Here is a 12,111-nt window from a genome sequence, read left to right on the forward strand (position 1 = left end):
CAGAGATCCTAGAGTCTCTTGGGATAGTGAGCTGACAGTTGTTCTTCTTTTTTACTATCTTGTTCATACTTATTGAAACACACCAGAGAGTTTTTTTTTGAAGAGTCACTGACATAGCACCTGTCAGGGAATATTGAATTTTGGAAAATGCACCTTAAATGCACATTCAGTGGACACTATAATTTGACTCACAATTGGACTTTTGTTATGCTCTAACCTGAGCTGTATATTTCAGCATCACCTTGCATACCGTCATAGGAATATGACAATAATCAAATCAGTAATGAATTTAGTAATTGGCACATTAATATACATGCCTTCGGAAAGTATTCAGACCCCTGAACCTTTTGAACATTTTGTTAGAGCCTTATTCTAAAATGGATTAAAAATGTGTTTTTTTTCTTCATCAATCTACACACAATAATGACAAAGCAAAACAGGTTTAATTTTTTTTAAATATCACATTTACATAAGTATTCAGACCCTTTACTCAGTACTTTGTTGAAGCACCCTTGGCAGCGATTACACTCTCGAGTCTTCTTGGGTATAAACCTACAAGCTTGGCACACCTGTATTTGGGGAGTTTTTCCACATTATTTTCTGCAGAACCTCTCAAGCTCTGTCAGGTTGGATGGGGAGCGTCGCTGCACAGCTATTTGCATGTCTCTCCAGAGATGTTCGATCGGGTTCTAGTCTGGGGTCTGGCTGGGCCACTCAAGGACATTCAGAGACTTGTCCCGAAGCTACTCCTGCATTGTTTTGGCTGTGTGCTTAGGGTCGTTGTCCTGTTGGAAGGTGAACTTTCGACCCGAGTCTGATTTCCTGAGCCCTCTGGAGCAGGTTTTCATCAAGGATCCCTCTGTACTTTGCTTCATTCATCTTTCCCTCCCAGTCTCTGCAGCTGAAAACATCCCCACAGCATGATGCAGCCACCACCATTCTTCACCATAAGGATGGTATTGCCCAGGTGATGAGCGGTGCCTGCTTTCCTCCAAACGTGATGCTTGGCATTTAGGCCATTTAAGCGTGCTGTCATATGCCTTTTACTGAGGAATGGCTTCCGTCTGTCCACTCTACCATAAAGGCCTGATTGGTGGAGTGCTGAAGATATGGTTGTCCTTCTGGAAGGTTCTCCCATCTCCACAAAGGAACTCTGGAGCTCTGTCAGAGTGACCATCGGGTTCTTGGTCACCTCCTTGACCAAGGCCATTCTCCCCCGATTTCTCAGTCTGGCCGGGCGGCCAACTCTAGGCAGAGTCTTGGTGGTTCCAAACTTCTTCCATTTAAGAATGATGGAGGCCACTGTGTTCCTTTGGACTTTCAATGCTACAGAAATGTTTTGGTAGCCTTCCCCAGATCTGTGCCTCGACACAATCCTGTCTCTGAGTTCTATGGACAATTCCTACTACCTCATGGCTTGGTTTTTGCTCTGACATGAACCGTCAACTGTGGCACCTTATATAGACAAGTGTGTGTCCTTCCAAATCATGTCCATTTAACTGAATTTTCCACAGGACTCCAATCAAGTTGTAAAAACATCTCAAGGATGATGAATGGAAACAGGATGCACATGAGCACAATTTCGAGTCTCATAGCAAAGGGTCTGAATACTTATGTAAATACGGTATTTCTGTTTTTTTTATATTTGCAAACATTTTAAAAACCTGTTTGTTTTTGCTTTGTCATTATGGGAATTGTGCATACATTAGCGAGGACCTTTATAAAAATGTAGAATAAGGCTGAAACATAACAAAATGTGGAAAAAGTGAAGGGGTCTGAATCCTTTGCCAAGGCACTGTATATACCCCCGATGTGTTTGCGCATGTAACTGGTAGACAGTATTCGTAAACAAATAGTGTGATGCTTTTGACAAAACAGTATCATTGAGGGGAGACGAAACGATGGGCAAATTGTATAGGGACAGGTGTTCCAATCAGACAGTGATTATTTTGGATGAGTTACAAAACATCAACAAACTATAGAAGGTCAAATGGATGTTTTTTCAACAAATGAAGACAAAACAGAACCATTGAACCAGCCTTCCGGTTCTGTATAAAACAAAAGAATCAATAGTGCCCTAAAATATTGTATATAAGCCAGGTGAAGGAACAATCACCAAGGTGCGCTGTCAGCTTGCAATTGTGTTGATATAGACCACAAGTGCTGTTTCTCCTCTTGCTAAGTCTTCTGTAAAAACCCTTTCTGTTTTTGACAGGGTAATTTGAGAGGGTGGTATTGTAGACGTCTCATTTAAGATTGCCTCAAACTGCTTACTACAAAGTTTGACATTCCACACAGATTGCTTGTCCAAAAACTTCAGAGGTGCTTAGCAGAATCACAGTTGCGTAAAAAACAACAACATATGTTTACCTCTGTTGACAGTATGTTATCCCAGAGACATAAAGAGAAGACTAGTAAAGGGTGCCAACAGTCACCTGTTTTAGGATGTATGTACGGTTATGGCACAGCTTGACATTTAATTGAATAAAATGAATCCTCCGCATTGGTATTTGTTGTAAGAAATTATTAATTTCCCTTAATTGATTACCTCTTTATAATCAGTCGACTTTATTGTACTCTATAGCTCTAGCATACTCTATCTAGACTGATACAATTTTGTGTTTACCATTTTAAACATCTCCTTAATCCTTTTTGCATCTTGAACTCTGTAATTCATTACGGGTGGATTGATTACCTTACAAGCATATTGAGCCTCAATACTTTCTATTCATATTTATGCTGACAAATCGTGTTACCCATTCCTATTGTGTGAACATTTAGGAATCTTGCTCTGTCATTCAAAATATTTCCCATTTTAGAGGTCAAGACATGTCCTTCTATGATTATTTAACCACTCCAATGAGGCTGTCGGATAGGTGCGTTTTTAAATCATTACTGGCTGCCCAAAGGGAGTCGCCATGGAGATGGATATTGCTCTCCATATTCTATTAGTGTTGTAAATGGCAGGTCAGTGTGTAATTGCTCATTTATTCCTAGCCCTGTCTGTCTATCTGCTTGAACATGGGCTTGTTCCAGTCACCATGACTTCATCGCATTGCTGTATGTATTTGTACAGTGTCTGTTTTTCATTGTTATTAAAGCATAGGTTGGAATTCAATTTGAGCAGATATTGGTTTTCTTTAAAGGAAAACTCCACCCAAAAACAATCTTTTGTTTTATTAGTCCATTGTTGACAAAGTCCCAAAATGTTTTGTTTGTCAGCGCTCAAGTTTTCAAGAGAAGTAACTTTAAAAATACAGAAATCATCCCCGTATGATGCATTTTAAAAGGAATTTTCCTTTAATGCGATTTCTCTCAGATGGCACATGCTGGAGCGGAGATGTCAAAGGTCAACAAAGATTGACATCTCATGGACATTGGATTGCCACAAAGCCAGAATTATCCTTAGACAATTGAGTTTTTGTGCGCTTTGAAGTGCAATGCATGAAGATTGAATTACAAACAGAGGGTTTCGCAGTCTAATTAAACCCAAGTTTATCAAATCTACAAATCTATTATTGTATTGTTAAGTTCCATTAAAATGACTATTATTCTTGGTTAGCAGTCATTGGTCATTGAGGAAAAATGTGTGTGTGTGTGTGTTAGATCTTTACATGAGCTATTATTATCATCAATCCCTGCAATGTTTTATATCAGAATAGTTGAGTTTACATGACAGGGTGAGTTATAAGTGGCTCTTGAAAAGCAAACTGGCTATCAGTGAACTCGTACTCAAGGGTTTAGGCTCTCACATTGATCATTCACTTTGGGCCCCTTGGCTTGGTACTACACAGTTCAGTGAGGATAGCCCAACCTACACAGGTAATACATTTGCTTTTGAGTCTGAGAAAAAAATATGGATGGGAATAATGGTTATTTAATGGTGCAATTGAGAGAATTTGAGGATGTTGATAATGGGCTTGTCCTAATTAAGCTTTATTTCTTCCCTTCAAGCAATCTCTGCTCAAATCCAATTTTCTTTTAACTGCCTTTCTTCCTGTGCCGGCATCAAAAGTGGAGCCATCTTTTTTTTCTCAAGCCTTTGTTCGTGCCCAGGCATTGCAAATACTTGAACTGCTCTTTTCCAGTTCATCATTGCACTGCCACCACGAAATGATTTGCAAATGTATTTCATGGTTTCATTATTTTAGTCTCCCTGGTAGCTGTGACAGCAGTGCTTTTTTTTTGCAAATACTATGCAATGCTAATTATTCTGTTTACCACAGAACACACACACAACAAGTGTTTGAAAGTATAGAGCTGCAGTAGCTGCAATGTTGATGTCTTTTGCTGCTCTAATATGAATAAGCTATGTTTGTTATGGTGCATACCAGAGTACTATGATGTTTTTCTACAATACATGATAAAAGACTCAATATTATTTCATGGGATCTATGGTTAGAATTAAATCATAGAGCATTACACTATTCAACTGTTATTAGATTTTGATGCAAAACCACACCAATCCTGAAATGTTTATTTAATTACTGCAGTGGGCTAAATCAGGGTCACACAGAGTCTTTCTTGGTAGTCTTAAACATATCTACTTTGAAACAAAAGTATACACCTCACACACATGGTCTTGGGCTTAAAAAAAAGAAGACACTTGTACCATGTCAGATATACAGTAATGTAATGTATTGAAATGTATTACATTTTGAAATTGCATCCCAATATTACACTTTATATACATCACAGAAGACTGAAATATAACAGAACCGTTTCCAAAAGAACCACCACATTTTCTGCAGCTTTCTTTCTTCTTCTATAATGTTTATCCATTATGAAAAATATGAATAACATTCCACCCATGAGGCCACTAGGTCATTTGACTGCAGGAAAGGGCTACATCCCAACCACTTTAAAGGGAATTTGCTATGATTTAATTATTTTTAATTGATACCATTTCTAGGAAAATAAAGCACTTTGTATCAGAATGAATAGAAGAGTAACAAAATAAGCATTGTGTAAATAGTTCAATTGCAAAATGGTTTACGGCCATGTTATCATGGCTGTCCTTGAACCAATGTGGAACATATATCCTGTTTTGAGCAGGTTATCAAGCTTGCCTTTGAGGAGTTTGATCTTGAGAGAGGATATGACACGCTAACAGTGGGGGATGGAGGGAAGATTGGCGATGCCAGGAGAGTGCTCTATGTGTGAGTATTCTGCAGATACCCTGAATTTATCATTTACTATCTCAAAACTTTCCCTCGAACCTTTCCCTCAATATTTCCACTCAAACCTTTCACTGCAGCATTCACTGTAGGATTTTTAAGTTGCACCGAACTATGCTGTAGTCTACTCAGACGAACTAGGACAATAGATTGGGGCAGTTATTCTGATAATACATTGAACATAATTGTCATGTAATTAATACACATTTACCCGTTTACTTGAAAATAATGACCATAGTTTTTGGAGCATGAAAACAATAAATTAAACTACTGATGTGGGTAAGAGACAATAAGTTAATGAGTCATTGAGTTCCATGTGATGTGTTTTAGGCTGACAGGGTCTAGTGTTCCTGACCTGATAGTCAGTATGAGCAACCAGATGTGGCTCCATCTCCAGTCTGATGACACCATCGGGTCCCAAGGATTCAAGGCCACATATGAAGGTACACTTCCTATGCTCTTTGAGAACATATGCAACGGTCTGCCAAATAATGGATTTGGCCCGGATTTAAACCCTGTACATCTACCATTTCATGTTGAGGCCATGCTTATTTGAGTTCTCATAGTTGGTGGAACTTGTCAGCATAAGTCAGATTTGATATGTAACGTGTTGGTCAGCCTACCATTTCCACATACTACAGTATGTGTGCGTTTCTCTACAACCCATAGAATGATGTTCATTATACAACGGGTGGGTCTAATCCTGAATACTGATTGGTTAAAATCGTATTCCAGCCAAGTCATCAATTCTGCAGATTCAGCAAAAGATTAAATGGGCCAGCATGTGATCGACACAGACAAGTTAGTTTTCCAGATGAAATGCAACAGCAAAGCAAAGTTCTATATATAGGGTTGCAAAATTCCAGTAACTTTCCCCAAATTTCTTGGTTTTCCAAAAATCCTGGTTGGAGATTTCCCACATTTCCTGCTTATTCCGTTGTAATTTCAGGAATCTTGGGAAAGGAGTTTTGCAGCCCCATCTATATATGTATCTAAACATCTGTTTCAATAAACACTAATGTCCAGAATTTCCCTCCACCAACATGAACTGTAATTCATTCCCAGTATCAGATGGTGGGACTAATTCCTTCCAACTGATGAATAGCACTGAACTTGCACTAATAAGTCATGTGTTGACTGGGCACAGTCAACACACCTACATTAAAGTAGTGTCATGCTGTGAGAGAGAAGAGATTTGCGTTGCTGATAAATACTGTAGGGACACTGTTTGCTTTGGAAGTCATTTTCCATTCCACTCAACTGCTAGGTGGAAGTAAATTGTATTTAGGCCCCTGTTCAATCAAACCTGGTATGCCGATTTATTGCCACAGTTAGACAAATTATTGTTCTGACTGGGAGAGAGTGTTTGTATTGCTTTAATAATGAATCAATGTTTACTCTGTAAAACAAAAATGAATGCTACTGAATATTAATTCACAGATACCTTTTTACAGATAGAACCAGCCCAGAAACGGCAGGACACCAATGTTGATTAAGCAGGGCAATTAGCTTGTAAACGATATTACAACCCATAAAACAGCAATGCTATAGGCTAGTTAGACTCCAATAAACTACTATCTTTTTTTTCTAAACTGTTGAGTTTATCCATGGGCCACGACCCTCTGTGAACTTTTGAAAGTTATTAGTTTACACTTTTGTTTGGAAACACTGTATGGGAAGTCCATTGTCATCACCATCCACTTTCCATTTAGAGATTACTATTCCCTCCTCAAGTGTCAACCCTTACCTTATAAGGTCATACAGAGAGTTGACACAATCGTCAACTTAACACAATGCAGAACCCTGCACAACAACACAACCTCCATTAACTTTGTATAAACCCAACTTCAAACCTGTGCCTACAGTCCGGGTGTCAACGTTGACAGCAGAACCACTAGTGGTAGGACTTATTGTCAGGGGTCCGCATACAGTAGGTGTCCGTGTCTACTGTATATACAATCTGGGGGAGTATTAAGTCAGGCTTGTTCACCTTTATTATGCATCTGTCTGATAAATGTTGGCAAAACAAAGTGATACCCATAGACGGACTATATGAAACATTTTTAACCCATACATACTGTATAAGCACTACTGTACATAAGTAATTGCTTGTGTAATAATGAAACAACATATATCAGTTGGATGGAAGAGAATCATGGTATCCCAATGGGGAATTAATAAAAAATATATATTCTGAAGACTATAGGCACATACTGTATGAATCAGTAAATATAATGAACGTTACGGATTAAGGATGAGAATCATTGCATAATATCATTAAAGTAACTTTGCAAGCAGGTACGCATTTCCTTTAGGCAAAGGCTTCTAGTGGATATGTTGCCCCTAACTTGTATTTTACTTACATAATTCCTTACTGTAGCACATTCTATGGGCCTATTTGTTATTTATTCTGTGATAATTCAGATTTTCTCTCATGCAACTGGGTAAGGTAGGCTCACTGTGAGAACATTGATTTTGAGGGATGTCTCACAAGGAGCTGAGTGAAGTCCATATTATGGCAAGAACAGCTCAAATAAGCAAAGAGAAACAACAGTCCATCATTACTTTAATACATGAAGGTCAGTCAATGCGGATCATTTCAATAACTTCTAAAGTTTCTTCAAGTATAGTCGCATAAACCATCAAGCGCTATGATGAAACTGGCTCTCGTGAGGACTACCACAGGAATGGAAGACCAAGAGTTACCTCTGCTATGATGAAACTGGCTCTCGTGAGGACTGCCACAGGAAAGGAAGACCCAGAGTTACCTCTGCTATGATGAAACTGGCTCTTGTGAGGACTACCACAGGAATGGAAGACCAAGAGTTACCTCTGCTATGATGAAACTGGCTCTCGTGAGGACTGCCACAGGAAAGGAAGACCCAGAGTTACCTCTGCTATGATGAAACTGGCTCTCGTGAGGACTACCACAGGAATGGAAGACCAAGAGTTACCTCTGCTATGATGAAACTGGCTCTCGTGAGGACTACCACAGGAATGGAAGACTCAGAGTTACCTCTGCTATGATGAAACTGGCTCTCGTGAGGACTGCCACAGGAAAGGAAGACTCAGAGTTACCTCTGCTATGATGAAACTGGCTCTCGTGAGGACTGCCACAGGAAAGGAAGACCCAGAGTTACCTCTGCTATGATGAAACTGGCTCTCGTGAGGACTGCCACAGGAAAGGAAGACTCAGAGTTACCTCTGCTATGATGAAACTGGCTCTCGTGAGGACTGCCACAGGAAAGGAAGACCAAGAGTTAACCTCTTCTGCAGAGGATATTTCAGTAGCGTTAACTGCACCTCAGATTGCACCCCAGATAGGGTAATAGACACATCTCAACATTAACTGTTCAGGTGAATCAGGCCTTCATGGTCGATTGCTGCTAAGAAACCACTACTTAAGGACACCAATAGGAAGAAGAGACTTGCTTGGGCCATAAAACACGAACAATGGACATTAGACCGGTGGAAATCTGTCCTTTGGTCTGATGAGTCCAAATGTTTTATTTTTGGTTCCAACTGCCTTGTCTTTGTGAGACGCAGAGTAGGTGAACGGATGATTTCCTCATGTGTGGTTCCCACCATGAAGCATGGAGGAGGAAGTGTGATGGTGTGGGGGTGCTTTGCTGGTGACACTGTCTGTGATTTATTTAGAATTCAAGGCACACTCAACCAGCATGGCTACCACAGCATTCTGCAGCGATACACCATCTCATCTGGTTTGCACTTAGTGGGATTATCATTTGTTTTTCAACAGGACAATGACCCAAAACACACCTCCTGGTTATGTAATTGCTATTTGACCAAGAAGGAGAGTGATGGAGTGCTGCAGCAGATGACCTGGTCTCCACAATCACCCGACCTCAAACCAAATGAGATGGTTTGGGATGAGTTGGACCATAGAGTTAAGGAAAAGCAGCCAACAAGTGATCAGCATATGTGGTAACTCCTTCAAGACTGTTGGAAAAGCATTCCTCATGAAGCTGGTTGAGAGAATGCCAAGAGTGTGCAAAGCTGTCATCAAGGCAAAGGGTGGCTACTGTGAAGAATCTCAAATCTGAAATATATTTTGACTTGTTTAACCGTGTTTTTGTTACGACATGATTCCATATGTGTTCATAGTTTTGATGTTTTCACTATTATTCTACAATGTAGAAAACAGTAAATACATTAAAACCCTTGAATGAGTAGGTGTATCCAAACTTTTGACTGGTGCTATATTTACAGTTGAAGTCGGAAGTTTACATACACCTTAGACAAATACATTTAAACTCAGTTTTTCACAATTCCTAACATTTAACCCTAGTAAAAATTCCATGTCTTATGTCAGTTAGGATCACCACTTTATTTATAAGGTGAAATGTCAGAATAATAGTAGAGATAATGATTTATTTCAGCTTTTATTTGTTTCATCACATTCCCAGTGGGTCAGAAGTTTACATACACTCAATTAGTATATGGTAGCATTGCCTTTAAATAGTTTAACTTGGGTCAAACGTTTCGGGTAGCCTTCCACAAGCTTCCCACAATAAGTTGTGTGAATATTGGCCCATTCCTCTTGACAGAGCTGGTGTAACTGAGTCAGGTTTGTATGCCTCCTTGCTCGCACACACTTTTTCAGTTCTGCCCACACATTTTCTACAGGATTGAGGTCAGGGCTTTGTGATGGCCACTCCAATACCTTGACTTTGTTGTCCTTAAGCCATTTTGCCACAACTTTGGAAGTATACTTGCAGTCATTGTCCATTTGGAAGACCCATTTGCAACCAAGCTTTAACTTCCTGACTGATGTATTGAGATGTTGCTTCCATATATGCACTTAATTTTCCTACCCCATGAAGCCATCTATTTTGTGAAGTGCAAAAGTCCCTCCTGCAGCAAAGGACCCCCACAACATAATGCTGCAATCCCCGTGCTTCACGGTTGGGATGGTGTTCTTCAGCTTGCAAGCCTCCCCCTTTTTCCTCCAAACATACCAATGGTCGTTATGGCCAAACATTTCTATTTTTGTTTCATCAGACCAGAGGACATTTCTCCAAAAAGTATGATCTTTGTCCCCATGTGCATTTGCAAACCGTAGTCTGGCTTTTTTATGGCAGTTTTGGAGCAGTGGCTTCTTCCTTGCTGAGCGACCTTTCAGGTTATGTCGATATAGGATTCGTTTTACTGTGGATATAGATAATTTTGTACCTGTTTCCTCCAGCATCTTCACAAGGTCCTTTGTTGTTGTTCTGGAATTGATTTGCACTTTTCGCACCAAAGTACATTCATCTCTAGAAGAGAGAGCGCGTCTCCTTCCTGAGCAGCATGACGGCGGAATTGTGATAGAGTGATTTATAAGTTAAATAATCTGTCTGTAAACAATTGTTGGAAAAATTACTTGTGTCATGCACAAAGTAGATGTCCTACCCGACTTGGCAAAACTATAGTCTGTTAACTTTTAATGGCTGCAGGGGCAGTATTGCGTAGCTTGGATGAAAAGGTGCCCATTGTAAACAGCCAGCTCCTCAGTCTCAGTTGCTAATATATGCGTATTATTATTAGTATTGGATAGAAAACACTCTAAAGTTTCCAAAACTGTCAAAATATTGTCTGTGAGTATAACAGAACTGATATTGCAGGCGAAAACCTGAGGAAAATCAAAACAGGAAGTGGCTTCTATTTTGAAAACTCCATGTTCCATAGCCTCCCTTTGCTGGATTTAAAGGGCAGATTCCTTTTCCTACCGCTTCCTCAAGGTGTCAACAGTCTTCAGACATAGTTTCAGGCTTTTATTTTGAAAAATGAACCAGAACGATACCATCGTGTCAAGTGGTCACATGAATTTTGCTCGCGCAACAGAATTTGGACAGCCATTGTTTTCCCCTCTCCTACTGTGAAAGACATTTGCGGTTGATATATTATCGATTATATATTTTAAAAACAACCTGAGGATTGATTATAAAAAACGTTTGACATGTTTCTGTGGACATTATGGAAACTATTTGGAATTTTCGTCTGCGTTGTCGTGACCGCTCTTTCCTGTGGATTTCTGAACATAACGCGACAAACAAACTGAGGTATTTTGGATCTAAAAATAATCTTTATGGAACAAAAGGAACATTTGTTGTGTAACTGGGAGTCTCGTGAGTGAAAACATCCGAAGATCAAAGGTAAACGATTAATTTGATTGCTTTTCTGATTTTTGTGACCGAGCTACCTGATGCTAAGTGTACTTAATGTTTATCGTGCGATAGATAAACTTACACAAACGCTTGGATTGCTTTCTCTGTAAAGCATTATTTCAAAATCTGACATGACAGGTAGATTAACAAAAGGCTAAGCTGTGTTTTCCTATATTGCACTTGTGATTTCATGAATATTGTCACGGTTTTCTGTATGTGAAAGAGAGTCGGACCAAAATGCGGCGTGTCGATTGCGATCCATGTTTAATAAACAAACATAAAACATGAATCGATACAAACACTACAAAACAAAGAACGTAACGAAAACCGAAACAGCCCTATCTGGTGAACAACACAGAGACAGGAACATTCACCCACAAACACACAGTGAAACCCAGGCTACCTAAATATGGTTCCCAATCAGAGACAATGACTAACACCTGCCTCTGATTGAGAACCATATCAGGCCAGACATAGAAATAGACAAACTAGACAATGAAACATAGAATGCCCACTCAACTCACACCCTGACCAACCAAAACATAGAAATATACAAAGTAAACTATGGTCAGGGTGTGACAAATATAAATATTTATAGTAATATTAATTGTATGTAGCGCTATGCTATTCAGCGGTTGTTGATGACACTTAACCCGATATCGGGATTGCAGCCATAACAAGTTACCAAGACATTTGTGGAGTGGTTAAAAAACGAGTTTGAATGACTCCAACCTAAGTGTATGTAAACTTCCGACTACAACTCTATA

General features: G+C 39.5%; 1 protein-coding gene across 1 annotated transcript in view; it reads left to right on the forward strand.

Moving 5' to 3' along the window:
• Positions 1 to 12,111, forward strand: part of LOC139376933 (CUB and sushi domain-containing protein 1-like) — a 438,044-nt gene that overhangs the window by 286,955 nt on the left and 138,978 nt on the right. Inside the window, exons 11-12 of the mRNA XM_071119944.1 lie at positions 5,056 to 5,159; positions 5,508 to 5,620. Coding sequence (XP_070976045.1) covers positions 5,056 to 5,159; positions 5,508 to 5,620 — 217 coding nt within the window. The remainder of the gene's footprint in view (positions 1 to 5,055; positions 5,160 to 5,507; positions 5,621 to 12,111) is intronic.

The sequence above is a fragment of the Oncorhynchus clarkii genome, chromosome 20 (assembly GCF_045791955.1).
Source record: "Oncorhynchus clarkii lewisi isolate Uvic-CL-2024 chromosome 20, UVic_Ocla_1.0, whole genome shotgun sequence".
NCBI lineage: Eukaryota > Metazoa > Chordata > Actinopteri > Salmoniformes > Salmonidae > Oncorhynchus > Oncorhynchus clarkii.